General features: G+C 38.2%; 1 protein-coding gene across 2 annotated transcripts in view; it reads left to right on the top strand.

Moving 5' to 3' along the window:
• adgrl1a (adhesion G protein-coupled receptor L1a) overlaps window positions 1–17,413 on the top strand; it is a 146,509-nt gene that overhangs the window by 50,518 nt on the left and 78,578 nt on the right. For both annotated transcript variants that reach the window (XM_043235353.1, XM_043235352.1), the window contains exon 2: window positions 13,267–13,432. In XM_043235353.1, coding sequence (XP_043091288.1) covers window positions 13,363–13,432 — 70 coding nt within the window. In that variant the 5' untranslated portion in view covers window positions 13,267–13,362. The remainder of the gene's footprint in view (window positions 1–13,266; window positions 13,433–17,413) is intronic.

Here is a 17,413-nt window from a genome sequence, read left to right as displayed (position 1 = left end):
CTTCATAATTAACGCGGTGACGCTCGATGGCAGAACTCCTCCCTTAACATCAACGCAGGTGAACGGGTGTGTTTATGACTAGTTGAGCTCCTCAAGAGAACCAGTGGTGACCACAGAGGATATAGATAATCCACTCCACCGCGATTTACCTCCATAAACAAGTGAAAACATGTCTAGGTCACATTTGGAACGTTCCTTTCGTTTTTTTTTACATTGTTGCATATGTAATGCTTTACTTATGTTTAGATTTTACATTATTACGTTAATTATTTACATTATTATTACATTGGAAAAAAAACCTATTTCTTTTTGTATACTTACGATATTGTTTTAAATATAAATGAAACCGTGGCGTATACATTATTTATGCGTGGTTGCTTGATTTGTGTGAATTTATTGGATGCAAATTTTGTAGCGGATACTTTTTTAAAATTAAAATCACATTCCTGTAACATTAAAATGTTAATATTTAAAGTCAGGATAAATGATTACCATACCGTATAATTTGTGTACAATTAAATAAAACAGCGCACTCTAAGAAAGGCCTGTAGGAAGAAGGCCAAATGTGTTAACATGAACACATTGTCCATATTGATTTTTCACAGGTGTTTTAGTCTTTTTTTATTTTTTTGGAAACACACATCATGTCCTAGGGTTGACGAAAATGTCTATAAACTTGACAAACAGTAATATCCTGGCAGAGAATTACCAGTAGCTTTTCTATTTTTCAGGAGTTTTTTTTATTTATTACATTGTAGCCTATATCAATTTATTCTTCACATTACTTTAATGAAAATGAGATTTTGTGGTACAGTGAGAATTGCTGAGAGGTAATAGGTTTATTTGTCATAAAAATGGCTTCAATGAAATTTTTTTTCTGCTTTTGTGGAAATATATTCTGCATATTTCCCTGACATATTTTGGCAAAATTCGCCCACATTGTATCTATTATTAGTTTTAGTGACAGTATTTGCTGATGTCTGATCTCCTCCTATAGTATGTCCATTATAAAAAGCAGGGTGGTACTTTAGCACAAATATGATCACTTGGTATTACCATGTTTCTTCACATACCATGGTATTTCCATGCTACTGTGTTGTACTCGACAGAACAGTGGTATTAACTTGGTTTGGTGAGATTCACCCATGCTGTCTTGATTCTCCTCAGACACTAATTTGCATTCTCTTTAAGCACTCTGTTCTCTCTTTTTTTTTTGTGTGTATTCCTGTTCCTTCTCTCTGCTCGTTCTAATGTCTTTCTTCCCCCTCCCGTCTCTTCTGCGCAGTTTGAGATGAGCTCGCGTTCGCTCTCGGCTGCACCTCTCTCTCAGAGCCAGTAATCAAACGCATTCTGCCTGATACATGGCCCATTACAACCACTCTCATGTTCCATTTGCCAACCGCTCGCACAATGGTGTCATTATGATGGCGAAAAACTAGCTGCGCTACTGTAGCCGCACACAGTGCTTAACACAGTCGGCACACCGAATGAAGGATGTGCCAGAATTATTGGCACTGAGAATAAACCCGTGCTCATCTTAGCCGGCCAGCGTACGTTTGTGTCAGTACGTGCTACGCTGTTAGCATGGTTAGCGTAGTGAATGAGACATGAGAAAATGGAACACACTGCTGTTTGTAAGGCAGAAATGAGTGTGTGAAGATTCAGATTTGTTCGTTTAGCTGAGGAAGAATGTATGTTGTGTCTGTTGTATCGGTGGTGTGGATTGAAAGTCTTTCCCAACCTGGTATCATGGCAGAAACGTACCTAGGTGTACTTTTTAGTGAGACGCAAAATACATACTAAGAAGTACACATCACTACAGTTTCTACAAGAAATTAAGACTAGAGGCAGTAAAACTCAGATACCTTTTATTTCTTTTCACAGAGTTTCGATTAATAAAGTTCACACATTACCTTGAAGAATGTCATGAGAATTGAAAACTGATGTTTTTTAATGTTAGCATCCCACATATCCAGCTTCATATCTGTGGGTTTTCGTAGACGGTTGCTCACAGAGTACAGAAATGTGCACAAGAGGCGAGGAGCTCCAGTTCAAATCCCGCGTAACTACGGTTCGACAAAACAATTCATATCTGAATAAAAGTTGAAACGGCTTGGTTGCATTAACAAATGCCTTTTTTGTTTTAGTTGTGCATTAGTTAACACTATGGGATTTGGTGTAGCTCATATTTTTAACGTGATAAGAGTATTTTAGCTTTTAGCGTCATATATTTACTGTAATAAATACACATTTACTGTAATAAAAACACAGCAATGCGTACCTATGTCAGCGTAATAAAAATGTGCCCGCAAACTGTGGCAAAACATGCAGTAATGCACGTAAAAACAGTGTTGCATAAAAAGAGCACAGATGTACACGTTTTTATGAGACCAGGTTGGATTTTCGGCCATCTCACCATCAAAGGAAAAAAATAAGAAAAGCAAGGGCAGAATAAAGCATGCTGAAATTTTTGTTCTTTCTGATTGAGCTAATCAAAAAATAAGTTTACCCTCATGAAAAATAACCATGGTTTTGATAAAACCAAAACAAGTAGTTGAACTATAGTTTTTGTAGTAAAAATGTGGTTATAAAAGTAGTAATCAGCACGTCAAAAAATACGCTTACCACAGTATTACTGCAGTAAAAATATGGTGAAAATTTCTTTCCTGTTTTTGTGTATTTCATTTTGAAACAGGAACTATGAGCAGGGCATAATAAAGGCCCTTGCTATTGCTACTTGCTAATGCTATGTGGTATTTGGAATATATTCTGGATAGTATTTTATTATATTTAAAAAACTGACATAAACCTGTCAGTGCAGTGCAAGTCCATTTTTTTGGTTCCTGGATAAGTATTTTCTAAAAGTTCCTTTCTTTTTTTCTGAAAGTAGACTACTCCGCAATATACGTGACCTCAAAGGCGCAAACTTCTAATTCTAAGATCATTTGAAGATCATTGTTAAATCTAAACCTTACGTTTTTAAACTTAACTTTAGACCTAGGCATTATCTGTAACAGCTAGGCTCGGGAGCTGTCACATTCACTTGCTAAATGGTGGCAAAGTGCAAAATATCTTCAGCGATTAATCTGAAATGCACAGATCAGTGGGCAGCGAGAGCAGCTTAAGAGTAAACCTCTCAGTCTGTTTTTTTTTTCACTGACTGAGCTGAGATGGGGAAACTCTTTAAACGTGTTCACTTAGTTTGATTGTGTTGAAAAGTTCGTAACACTTTAGATTTACTCAGCGCTTTGTGTGTCCTCTGTGAATGCATGCATCAATGTTTTTAAAGCGGTCACATCCTAAGACATAAGTTTTTCAGCATTTTCCTTGATCTTGTAAAAGATTGCTGTAACTTTCAGAACTTAGATCTCTCCCCTCAGCCTGCTGGTTTCATTTATTGATGCCGAGTCTCAGAAGTGACTCGTTCTAAAATCATTGAATTTCTCTTATAAGAAACTCCAAACTCAGTTCCCCACATTTATTTGTCAGCTGCTCTTATTCTTTGTTTGAAAATTGGACCCGACAAGTCAGGATTCATTTTAAGTTGAAAATAGCCATATAAATTCAGTTATGCCTGCTTTTGGGTCATAGAAACCAAAATTGAAGAGAGAGAAATAAATTATTTAAAAAATGTGTTTTGTACAAGATCCCTTTACATTTTAGTTTACATTGCAATTAAATGTTGATTCTGTATTCATTAAAAACAGATTATTAATAGAGATCATTTATCCCATGTTTAATATCCCAAAAAGGGTTATTTGAAAACTGCAAATTCAGCTAATGTTTTCCTTCTTTTTTTAATTAAATCTGGCAGAATTGAGCAGCACATTGTATTGCACATTAAGTACCTCAGAAGGGAAAATGAAATAGACTTTAGCTATGGTAAATAATGTAAATGTTGGAGTTTTTATTCATTTGTGGCTCTGCTTCAGGCAAACTGGTGTTTCTTTTAATTCTGACAATGTAGTGTTGAAGACATTACAGAGCTTTTGTATAACTCTTCATAAATTATGTAAATTATCAATTTTTCTCAAAAAATATAAACAGAGCTAAAATGCAAACGGTATGTTCCACTTTCTCAGCAGAACATATGAAAGCATGTTCATTTATCTTTTTAAATTGTACAATAGACATGATTATTCTCCTGTGGAGGATATGATCAAAGTGACTTACATTAAACGTCCTGTTGCATTTTTAATTAATTATATCATTTATAACAGCAGTTTTCTGCAAAGTCCCTGTAGAAACGATGTGGCTGGTACGGACAAGTGGAACAACATTTACATACCATTATAACAATTACAGACTGCATGTTGTCAGAATTATAAATGAGGTATATTCGCAGGGCGCCAAATGTTTAGAAATATGCAAATCATTATGTTTATAATGTCTCCTGATTTCATTTAAATGCTTTTTTAAGTGTTTTTTCAAAACCCGGTGAACATATATAGTGTTTACATTTTTCTTTTCTTTTTTACTGGCTGATCCGTCTCCGTTATTGGTATTGGCCAAAATGTCAGCGCATCCCTAGTCGGTTGTTTTGTTCACTATCGGGTGCACGAGTAACACTGCAGCAAACCGATCCGTGCATCTCTATCAGTCTCATCATGCTTTTACGCGTTTCGCCTTCCGAACACCTCATAACCAAATAAACAACCAACGTGACTACGAAGGGTTTAAGAGTTAGTTTTCCACGCAGAAGCGATTGACTCGCACAATAAACTGCACAATAACATGTAATATTAATCTCTCTTGCTCTCTTTCAGCTCACGTACCAATGATTATCCATCCATCCACTATTATCCTCCATTGGCACGTGCGCCTAAGGTTGCCGACCCCTGAGTAAAACCTTCGCCCGTTCCCTCCGGGACAGACTGATGCTTTCAGAAGTGCAATTTATTGTGGATTATGCAGAGGAATTATTGAGCCCCACTCCATAAAGGCAAGCTTAGTGACAAATGAACACTGTCGTCTGGAGTGCCAATGTAAATTGCACCTCCAAAACAGGGCAGGGGACGGCGATGCTCGCTTATGGGAGAATTAGAGTAATACGTCTCCAGAAGCTTTGTGTCAGGCTGAGCGTAGGAAACGGGGAGCATTATTACTTAAGGGAGTATTTGTATACGTGCAAAGACACCGGCGCGCCACTTCCTGTCTGTGAGATGCACCGTGGAGGATATGCTTTATTACTGTTGATGTAAATGGGAGTACGACGAAGCTCAGTGTCAGAGTAGATTTATAGATCAATTATGGAGATCAGGAGCTAATTCGGGGCAACGCATCAGTCCACCATACCAGTCTGCTGAGCTTTAACTGAATCACCTTGCGCATTAGACAGGATGAATACATTGGACACAGATAAAGCCCTCTGTCAAATTCGGTGGAAAGATTGAGGCTAACACACCCTCATTATTCAGTAATCCGATTCATAGGCGTCTGCTAATGAGGGATTTTTGACATGCATAACGACATCAACCTGAGCGGCCCGAATTGTCCTTTTACCAAATTTGCATCTCATTAAATTGAATTTACCGGTGACTGTCATAATTTTGTCTGGTAAAACAGGAGTTTGATGGTAAAGGGCATGGAACGATATTGAGACTTACGGGGGATGGAGGTGTGCGGGAGACAACCGTAATGATATTTCATGGCATGTCTTCGGATTTTAAAAAGGAAGAATGTGGCGATTATCTCCATTTGAGAGGCGATTACTTTAAAGGGGTCAAGAGGCTAATAAATGAATTACATCTCTGGAAGCTCGGTTCCCAGCCTCGCGCTAATGTCTCGGACGACTAATTGTAGGAATTTAATCTAGCGTTCCTGACCGGTCCGAGTGAACGATCCGGCTCTCTCCTCTCACCAAGCTGCTGTCATTATTCTTGCATTGTGCTCGCCCTGAAAGCCGAACGACCACAGAATGCCTGACCGCCACTTACGAGATAGGCATTAGCTAAGTTTGCGTAACGCTAATGCAGCCACTGATAACCGCAAACAGGGAACCACAACATTACTCAGAGGTAAACGAGAGAAAAAAGAGGGAATTGACTAAGAATTAATTGCTAGTGTCGATAGCGTTGTTTGTGCGCTCCGTGTGCGTTAGCGCTGCGTAAACTATGCTAATCTGCTAGTGGTGCAATTTCTGCGTGCATGTACGTTTGAGCCGAAAATAATGACAGTTTGTTTTGCTGCTTAATATTGTGAACTATTATTTTCATTTATTATCTTAATTATTAACACACTGTTTTTTTGCATTCAAGGTTTTATCATTTACTGCACCTTGTTATTCGTCCATTTTTTTTTTTTTTATTAATAATATTTGAATTCGATTATGCAAGATCGCAATTCGCACATTCACAGAAAATATATTTTAATTTACACAGGATTCTATAAATTATATAGCATAAATAGTTCATTTTTGTTATAGATTCTGCCAAAAGTAGATGCTGTTTTTTGCTGATCTTATCCGGCATCGTTTTCTACTTTATCTCTCTCTAACATAAGCTTCCTTTGTAGTGGGCAATTGCCTCTTGCCTCAAAATAAATGAACATGCATTATCGAACGAGGCAGTTAGTGGTTCTGAGCAACCTGCGGCATGTGTAAAATAGATGTATGGTGCGTCGTGCTAGATGAGTGTGTCTGCTAAGCAAATAGATAATAATGATTGTGGTGATTATAGTAATGATCTAATGTAACTGGATAATTAGGTTATTTGCCTTGGATCAAGGCTGTCTCCAGATAAATAGATGTTCAAATGCGCATCATTCATACATCTTCCTTTATTGGTTTCTTTTTCCTGTGATTCATTTCATAGTTATGCGTTTGTTCTTTTGCAACTGAGAAGTCTTAATATATGTGTACAGTTTATTTATTTATTATTATTATCTCTGAAATGCAATTATATTTTTATACTATTGTGTGCGAATAGAACGAATACCGCAGATTTTTTAACTTAATATTTAGAACATTTTTTTCCATACGTTCCTTTTTTCGTTCGTTTCGGTAATTCATTTTCTTTAACTTTTAGCTTTAGTTTAGTCATTTTCAATTCAAATATATGCATTGCATTTTCTTAATCCTACTGCGTAATCTGTTATTCGTTTTTTTTTCTTTAAGGTTTCGAGTATATTTTGGCTTCGCAAATTTTTGATCTTTTCGGTCATTTCATTTTATGAAACCTCCCCATGTCTTACATTCGGCTTTTTCGGTAATTAATTTCGCTTGGATGTGCGTCACAATGTGGACGAAAAAACTATCGCTACATTCATCTCATCGCAACTTTAAGACGAAACCTCTATCTGCTCTCCCTTTAAAGTCTTTGCTGACTAGGAGAAACAATTGAGACATTAAAGAGATTACATAAGTGATCCCTTGTTCCTATGGGATCCTTTGGATAAGAGCGAGAGCCTATCTACCTATCTCTCTGCGCTGGGAGAAATATTACCATCCTCTTCACTGGAACAGCAACACTGATTATAATGGCAGATCAGATCAGAGCAAAAGGTCAGTCACTGCCCTAAGGCAAGCTCATAGTGAATACCCACGCTGCACTGCTCCCCTCTCAACCAGCACGGGCTCCTAAGACCGCCTGCTGCATCTCTTTCTTTTGCTCTCTACCTTCCTCTCTCTCTCTCTCTCTCTCCGGTCCTTTATCAGCTGGGACCGCAGGAGTGCCATTGTGCCGAGTGCAGACAGAGGCAAGATCAAAAGAAAGAGGTTGAAAGACAATTTTTTTCTTATTAACAGCTACAAAAGCGGGAGGAAAAAATAGAGACGGTGGTGCCTCCCAGGAGGGGAGCATTTTCTGACCATTAGTAACATGCAGACAGCAGGAGGAAGGGCTGTGTGCATACTTCCATGTTTGTTTTCCCTTTTTTTTTTTTACCTCCCAGACTTTGATGCTTTGTCTTGCCTGCACGCAAGTGGGCTGCTTTTCTGTCGTGGCCGATTTTATTGGTCAGTCTCTTCTACTGTGCCGGTGGCTGTGGGTTTTTGCAGTGCCACAGGAGAGGAGGGTAAATATCAGAGAAGGTCATGGGGAGGAGAGAGGGAGGATGGAGTGATGGCTGGAATGATGAAGGAAGAGAGCAGGAAGAAGGAATGGAATGGATGGGAGCTGGGAGGAAGCAGAGAATGTGCAAACCGCTGCCTGGCTTGACACTGAATGCAAGAATTTGAAATTGATCGCTCTTAAAGAGCCCCTAAAGTCATCTTGATTGATCATCTGGTACTTGGGGGCGTTTATAAATTTTTGTCCAATTAAACGCTCTAGAAAGGGAATGTCCCTCCCCTTCATACCAGCCGCTTGAACGGCTTTAGCAATCAGCAAGTCTTTAGCTGATATCTAAAATTTTGGGCACAGTAAGATATTTATTTGTTTAAATAAGGTGTTTTTTTCAGCATTTATATGCACTGGGTGATTAACTATAAAGACAAAATAAAAATAATCTATATCAAAAAAAAAAAAAACTGGAACCGGACTGGCTGAAAAATCACCTTTCCTTCACTTTGAAATATTAAAATAGAAATTTTAAATGGTAATAATATTTCTCGATATTGCCGTTTTGCTATTTTTAATCAAATAAATGCATCCGTAGCAAGACGTCTTAAAAACAATTACTATGTGTTTTAAGACATTTAAGTAATTATAGATATTTTAAGATGATTTTACTCAAACTAGCTGAAAATGTCACAAGTAATATTACTTAATAATTTATAACTTTTTACTGATATGTGGCACTACTCCCAAATTCTTCTTATATGATTAACTAGGTGTGATAATAACATGCACTTAGTTTGGTGGAAATATGCTAAAGCACAGCAGAAATACAGCCTTAGAGCGATTCTTTCGTTTTTGATATCTTCTGACCAGTAGGTGGCACTTTGCTGAAACTGTGCAGGTAACCTCAGGACACGGTTGACATAACAAAGTTTGGTCTAAATATTGTGGAGACATAGCCTCATGTCCAGTTTTTCAGAGCTCTTCATCAAATCCATTCATGCGTTATTCGAAAATGGAACTTATCGAGCCCCGATGTTTGAATACTAGTGTAAATCTTTTTAAGTAGACCGTTTAAAAAGGGACAAAGAGGGGGAACGTAGTTTTGAAATATCCGTCCCTGATCTAATTCTGCGTGATTCGTCTGTGCAATCAGTTTTTTTTATTGATTTTTTTTTCTCATGTAACCAAGGCCATGCAGGAGAGTAATTAACAAATGTATGTTATTTATCTACTTCCAATGATGCATTAAATTGTAATTAATAAAATCAAGTGCTGCTTTACATGATTTCCCACAGAATGTTTTTTTTTTTTTTACTTTTTAAGTTTGTCACATTCAAAAGGTTAAGTAGGCCACAGTACCTTCTACATTAGTTTGTATTTTTTTTTTTCACAAAGGTTAAGTTTAGGGCTTTATGTAGGGTTTGGGGAACAGTAAATATAATTAGCTCAGTATTAAAACCATTAGGCCTATGCCAATGGAAAAAAATGTTTGTGTGTGAGGATTTCCTCTTTTTCTTCTTTTTTTTTTGTTATTGCCAATCTATTTTTCACATCTATGACTAGGGAAGATCAATAAAAAGAGTGGGTAGAGGGTTATGAGGATCAAAGTGAATCCCCTTGAAGAGAGACACACACACACACACACACACACAGGCACACACAGGTTCTCCTCCCAATAAACACGCAGTACAGTCTGTCTGTTCTTTCTGAACGCACAGCAGGGGCAGCATTAGCTCTAATAATTCAATGCATTTCTGTCGTTTTTCCTTTCAGCCCTGAAGGAAGAGCAGCCTCCAAGAACAAATGAAAGAAACTTCCAGACTGTGATTTATTTCATTAGGCAAATGAGATGTGCGAGCCCTCTGGCAGTACTGACTCGAAACTGTCCACTCTCTCTCGCTCGCTCTCACTTCCAGAGCCTTTTTATACCTTCGTATTTCTCTCTCTTTTAAACGTGCACAGAACGGCCACTCTTGGCGTTTGCATGTCGCATGTCCTGCGGTGGGCCGTACGTTCACATCCATGCATATGTAACACGTCACGTCCAATCAAGCTCCGGAATGACTGGAACTGAAGTGTTTGCCAGGGAACAGCTGTTGCCGTGTTAGCGCAGAACAAAATGGCCGACGTTCAGCTCTAGCTTTCTAACTGTACCTGACCGCCGTCAAGTGTGTGCCCAGAGCTCCTCTCAATTATTTTGAGTAAGTGTGATGTGAAACGGACCGTGCACAATTGGAAAACATGGATCCGGTTTGAGCAACAGTGGCAGGAAATAATGCTTTAAAAGAATTTGTGTACTTACAGTATTGTTTTTTGTATCATTGCAGCAAGATTCTCATCAGACTGTTGCAGATTTACCTAAAAGTAAAAACTGAGTTTTGATACATTTTGGAATGGATAACATGTGAAATTAAACTTTCTTTGTTCGAAGCGTTTGTTTTCAAGTAACGGGCCCCAGGCCAAACATTTTATTCTAATTTACAGAACGGCATATGTTTCGCTTTTGTTTATTTGGTTACTTCCAAATGATTGGCGACCAGCAACGCAAAATATTTATAGCTAAACAGAAGTGTTTGCCAGGGAGCAGGTGTTGCCACGTTAGCGCAAAACAAAATGGCCGGTGTTAATTTGTACCCGTCTAACTGTACCTGACGTTGTCAACCATGCATCTAGAGCATCTCGCAGTTGTTTTGAATAAGTGTAATGTAAAAAGCGCCACAAAACATAGATCTAACATGGTTCTAAGAATTAGCATATGCTGGGTAGGTATGTTTTAAAGAATGGCTGCTGGTTTAAGCTGGTCCTTAAGCTGAAACTAGCTCAAGACTAGCACATGTCCAGCTAAGCACCAGTTTAACCAGCAATCATGCTAACCAGCTAGTTTTTTTAACAGGGAAACAGCGGGCATGTAGCTTTGATAGTATTAGAGTGCCGTATTGCTTTTGTATTTTACCTAGATTTTAGTTAGAATGGGATGGGTTACTCAAATACCTAGAGAATGCATTTGGACACTCACAGTTTGTGAGCTGAAAAGAATCATTTGTAGGTTTCTGGCCTTAGTCTAAACAATTCCTTCGAGTTCATATTTGAACAGCATGTGTTTTGCTTTTGTTTACTTGGTTACTACTAAATTACTGGCAAACAGCAGAACAGAATATTGCTGTTGGACAAGAACAGCTGTTGATGTGTTAGAGCAAGAACAAAATGGCTGCTGTTCAGCTCTAAGCTGAACCTGATCTGTGTCTGGTTTGCACCTAGAGCTCCTCTCGTTCGGGTTATTCTGAACAATTGCGATGTAAAATGGCGAGGATAAAGTCAGAAAACATGGATCTGGTCGGAGTTAAATTGGGCAAAATCTCACTTTGACAGATCTATAGGTCACATTTGAGATTCTCTTCCAAAGGTAGCACCACCATTGCAATATTCAATCTAAAAGAGAAAATTCTAAAACTCTATTGCCTGCTAATGGATGCTTTTGGGCACATTTTGAAACGTAATTTTAGAAATCAAGTTTGCATGGATTTGTTCATTTGTTCATAGCTTCAAATTTAAACAACATGTGATGAGATTTTGTTTACTTGGTTAGTCTTAAATTATTGGCAGACAGCATCACAGAATAGTTGTCCCTATTGAAAAAAAATGCATATGGTGGTTAGGTATCTTTTGAAGTTTGGATGCTGGTTTAAACTGGTTTATGCTGGTTTTTTGTCAGCACATGGCCAGCATCCCAGCTTCAAAACATACCTAACCAGCATGTGCTATTTTTTTCAGGGGTGTTTAACAGGAAACAGGTAGTGTTAGTGCAACAACAAAATGGCTGCCGGTGACAAAGTTTTCCTTCAGCTTTATTTTATAATTTCTATACGTTATGAGTTAACTACATGTTACTTTTGTGCCATTCTTAAACATAATGGTGTCATTCTTAAACATAATGGTGTCTGCTGCTAGAAGATTGCGTGCAAAGGCAGTTGGGTCTGCAAGACACAAATCAACTGGTAAATTCTAAAAAGGTCAGAAGTCACCAAGTTCTCATAGAAAGAAACCATAAATAAGGAGAGCCTCATGTCAAACACACACGCACAGACCCTATGGAACAGACAAAGGACAAAGACAAAAATTCCCTAAGATTGAACTCATCTGCTCAAATGGTATGTGGGGTATGTACGCTAGCAGGGGTTTAAAAAAGGGAGACAGAGACCAAGAGGGGGGAGGCGGACTGCGGCTATCTCAGACTGGTCAATAAAGTTTTTCCTGACACCTAAAATCCTGCTGTACGAGTCTCTTTGCTTGAGAAGTGACTTCGCCTCCAGATCAACAATAAAATTCCACATCAGCGGTTATCTAAAACAATAAAACTTCCATAACTTCAATCAGCTGCATGTTTCTGGCCTTTTTCTGAACAATTCATTAAAAAACATATTTGAACAGCAGATGTTCTGCTTTTGTTTTGTGGTTACTACTAAATTATCAGCTAACAGCAACACAGAATATTTGTGTTGGACAGGAAACAGCTGTCCAACACAAAATGGCCTCCATTCAGCTCTAGCCATCTACCGGATTTTTTCCCAGTTTGCGCCTAGAGCTCATTTCAGTTATTTTGAATAACTGCAATGCAAAATGGGCCGTGCAGAGCCGGGATACATGGATCTCGTTGAAGTTTCACATTGACAGAATGGACAGAGGAACCCAGATTCTCTGCAAACGATTGTTAAACAATGACAAAAGTCAACTTAAAAGACAAAATTGACCACGGACTGATTTATCTAATAATACGGAAATGTTTTGGAATGTAAAAAAACAAGCATACATTAAATTGTTGGTGTTTTTCTGGAGTCGTTTGGATCCATATAAAAGCATATGTTTTGTTTTTGTTTACTTGTTTACTACTAAATTATTGGCAACCAGCATCACGGAATAGTTACGTTGGACAGGGAACAGCTGTTGCCGTGTTAACGTGAGAACAAAATGGCCGCCCTTCAGCTCTGGTCGTCTAACTCCACCTGACCGGCGCCAAATGTGCGCCTAGAGCTCCTCTCAATTATGTTGAGTAAGTGCGACGTGAAATGGGCCGTGCAGAGTCAGAAAGCACGGATCTGGTTGGAGCAATAACGGGCATCTCGCTTTGACAGAATGAACAGAATTACAGGGCAGTACTGCCTTTTTTTTATTGAGCCACTGAAGGGAAAGGCCGACAGTAAGAATTTAGGTCCTGCTATTAGTATTGATCTCTCTCTCTCATTTGTCTCTCTCGTTCTCTTCTCACCAGGTTCTCCATCAGTGAGAGGGCGTGAGGGAAGGAGTGCTCCGCATTCAAGCTCCCGCTGACCGCACTCCCCCCGCCACCCTTCGCTCCATCCACAGCATGGCTCTCGCTCTCTGGATCCTCTTTACCTGCACCATCACCCTGAGCAACGTCAGCCCCTCTGCCCAGGGTTTGTACTCTACTTACTCCTCTTCAGATCGTTGCACAGCAAGCTGCTGAATTTGTTGTTGTTTTTTCTGGAATTTCTAATGTCATTTTTTTGGTTGTAACTTCAGGCTACGTACACCAACGCAGATGCAAATGCTTGGCCAACACACTACAAATTTTCAGTCCCATTATATATACATTTTCTCATACTGTAGAGGTAACTTCTGTACCCAGGGGGCGATAGAGAAGCCTTCTAATATCTTTGCGATTAAAGGCAGACTAGGTGATTTGGTTCAAAAAACAATTTTTGTTATGCTGGTTGAAAATCTCTTCATATCCCGATAGCAATCACAAGATAAGTGGTTTAAATGTATTTATGTTATGCTTTTAAGCTATATTTCTATTGCTAGCCTCTCCAAAATTGTATAACCTTAAGTCAGATCTGTTACTATTGAAGTAGAAAATGCATCAGAAAGGATAATCTTCATTAGCTCCCATGAAAGAGAAAAACAACTACAGTTTTGAAGGTTTACACTCACTTGCAAAGACTGTTTAAGGTCAAGGTCTGATTAACATTTTTATTTAATTCAAATTCAGTGAGCAATGCTTATTTAATTTCAATTTGTTGTTATAAATCAATAGCAGTAGTCAATCTGTAATCAAAAGCAATAACTTTTTTAATTTTTTTTTTTACTTTTTTTTTTTGGATGTTGATTTTATCTAAATGTTTTGTTCATTTTTAAGTGACAGTGTTCTCTGAATGTTTAACAACATTAGTTGAGAGACTGAGAAAAATCAACCCTTATTGTACATCTTTATTCAGATGAATCATTAGGGAATCTAAATCTGAACTGAACGCCAATCAAGAGCTTGTGAATAAGATTCAAATCGATGTGTGAAATCTGCCTCAAAACCTCAAAACTTAAGTATTGTTATACTTTGTATCAGTTATCGGTTTACAGGAAATTTCACACGGATAAAAAAAAACAGATTTTATAGTTTAGCGAAGCACACACATGCAAAAAAGATGGCATATGTATATGACTGGCTTATACTGGTCTAAATGGGTCATTGTATATGCATGTGAGTGTGTGGTGGATGGAAGGACCCATGTGTGCAGTAAAGCTGGTGTGGATGTGATGAGCCTGAGGTCTGGGGACAGGGGAGGTAGTGGGGGTTTGTCCAGCTAGTGCCCTTCCACTCCGACACCACCGCACCATCTGCTGCTCTGCGGGGCCCGTGCCAGGCCCAGAGAGCAGAGGAGCGTGCAGAGTTTGCTTGTCCAGGTGTATTTGGTGGCCGCTGTATTTCCTGTGTTTAATTTGCCTGGTTCTGCTGCTGTGAATTGATGTGATGTACTCAGTGTTCCATTGGACACGTTTTGGCCCCGAGCACGGAGCCGCTTCATCAATGTGTTGTACGTGTGTGCGTGCACGTGTGTGTGTTTGTGTGTGTGTGTGCATGAGTGCCTCCAGCTGTCTCTGTGACCTGGCTCTGGATTAATAATGCATTAATAATCAATTGAGTGTTATCAAGGTTGTGCTGCTAGCACAGGCAATTTGGAGAAATAAGGAAGCCTTCGTTCCTCTATGGGCTCATTGATCGTCTTGTGTTGCCATTAAAGCGTGCCACAAATAACACACACTCACATAGAGCACATAATTCTGTTTCTCATTTATGCTGTTTTCGCCGCCTTTTTGTGTGTGTGTGTGTGTGTGTGTGTGTGTGTGTATGGATGTATATACTCTGTATATAAGAGACTGAAGCTGGTTGTCACAATTTTATATTCCAATGACTAAACACAGACAAATATATAAATATGTATATTTATAATGTCGCCATTTCAAATAAATGCTGTTCTTTTGAACTTTCTGTTCATCAGAGAATTTTGAAAAACAGTTTTCGGCAGTGACAGATTGAGGTGATGGCTGCTGAAAGTTCAGCTTCAGCCATCTCAGGAATACATTGCATATTTATTGCCTTGTTGAGTGAAATGAAATGAAATAAAATAAAAAATAAATAAATAAAAATACTGTGTCTTACCATTTCAAAATATTTGGTCCACCTAGTGTAATAAATATTAATTCAGTGTATATATTTGTAAAAATGAAACAGCATAATTATTCTTACGTGTACTTTTAAAAATGTATAAAAGCATTGCATTTTATATAAAAGCAAAAGTTTATTACGTTTTAAATGAATAAAATTTTGATATATTTTTTGAGGTAAAGATTAATAAAGACTCAATTTACAATTAATTTATTGAGGTCTGCATCGTGATCCTTAAGTAATCTTTTAATGTCATCAAACAGGCTAATTGTGGTTAAAATGTATGACATGTATGTACATGTATGGTTAGATGAAAGCTATACCTACGTACCCTGCGGTACGTTTTTAATTACTGTTTACTTTGTGAATTACTAATCTAAAAGATTGCTGACATGCCCTTGTTAAAAAGCAAACAAACAACCAAAAACGCATGCTCTAATTGATGCACATTTTAAAAGCTTGATTTGACTGCATATTATCTGTCTTACATTCACTTTGTTTGACAGTTTCAGGTTTTAGCTTATAACAATGTGGCAAATTACTTTGCAATCCAAAGCAAATAAATGATTATATTTTTCTCTATGGACTCAAATGCGTGCAAAACATTTTTTCGGTTTGAATGTCAAAACTAATAATCACAAATTGCTGCTAGGCATGCTTATGAACCTACACTTCTTAGGCGTTGAGTGTGTGTGTGTGTGTGTGTGTGTGCGTGCGCGTATGTCTTGAGTGTATATATAGACACAGACACACTTCCTCTGCAAAATTTCTCACGTTCTGATCCCCTTAATACTTCCTTTTGTCCACAGATTTGGAGTCTAATTTCTTCCTTCGTACAACACCGTCTAGTACTCTAACAGCTCACTCAAACACTCTCCAGCGTATCTCATACTTTTACTCAGTCTAATACTCTGACTCCTGCATGTAACGCTCTCACATCTCGCATAAAATCACTTCTCAGTCTGACGCTCACCCCTTGATCTCACACTCCTGATTCGCAGTGGAATATTCCCACTCTGCAGCCTAGTACTGTCACTCTTCACTCTAATGCTCACTCATTTGTCAAATATTCTCCCTCAAAGACTTAATTTATGGCTTTTCTAGTGAGTGAGACCTTGAGATGTTGAGTGACACAAATTAATGTCGAACATCGCTCACCGTTGATGCCGGGAGCATGGATGGTTTCATGCAGCTCTGAAATGTCGTAGGGTAAGCAGCACTGCCGGTGATTGTTGTGCCGTTTGATTGGTTCGCTGAGTGGAAAGATTTCCATTCTACTTTCGAAGGGTGTAATCAGTTTGAAGTCAACACGAAGTGCTGTTTGCAAGCCATTTTACGTCTGTAATCTGATGTGTTTCTCGGTGAAATGGGATGTTCGACAAAAAAAAACTTCAAATCTTTCAGGGATTGATTTGATGGTGAATAATGTGTGGTATGACGGGGAGAAAGAAATAGGAAAATGTTATGTTGCAAGTCAGATTCGAGTTTTTATCCCCATGTGAACACCATGGCTCAGAGGATATGAGCTGAAACTTTTGCTAAGTATTTTTTATTTTTATTTTTTTTGCCTGGCTGCCTATAATAGATGTCACAATGGATTTATTGATTTGGTAGTAGTGTTCAAGTATCACTCTCTGTAGCTTGTCTACTATCCACCCGAGAAACATAAATTAGACTGGGTACTTTACCGCCACAGTCTAAAAGAATGATTTTTTTAGATTTGTACTTGTTGCTGTGTCAAGTTTAATCTTTAAATGCACCAATAAGTAAATAAATAAAAATAATGCAGTTCAACGCGGAGGAATAGTTCAGCATCGTGAGCTGAACTATTCCTCCAAAGAAAGGGCATTCTGGCCTCAAAGGCTTTATCTTTTGATGCCTTTTTTTTTTTTTTTTAAACTGTGTATTCTGAAATAAATTTCTGAAAAAGTTTGAAGTTTTCAAAACGTTTTCT

The sequence above is a fragment of the Puntigrus tetrazona genome, chromosome 3, assembly GCF_018831695.1.
Source record: "Puntigrus tetrazona isolate hp1 chromosome 3, ASM1883169v1, whole genome shotgun sequence".
NCBI classification, from domain to species: Eukaryota; Metazoa; Chordata; class Actinopteri; order Cypriniformes; family Cyprinidae; genus Puntigrus; species Puntigrus tetrazona.
This window is presented reverse-complemented; position numbering and strand designations above follow the sequence as displayed.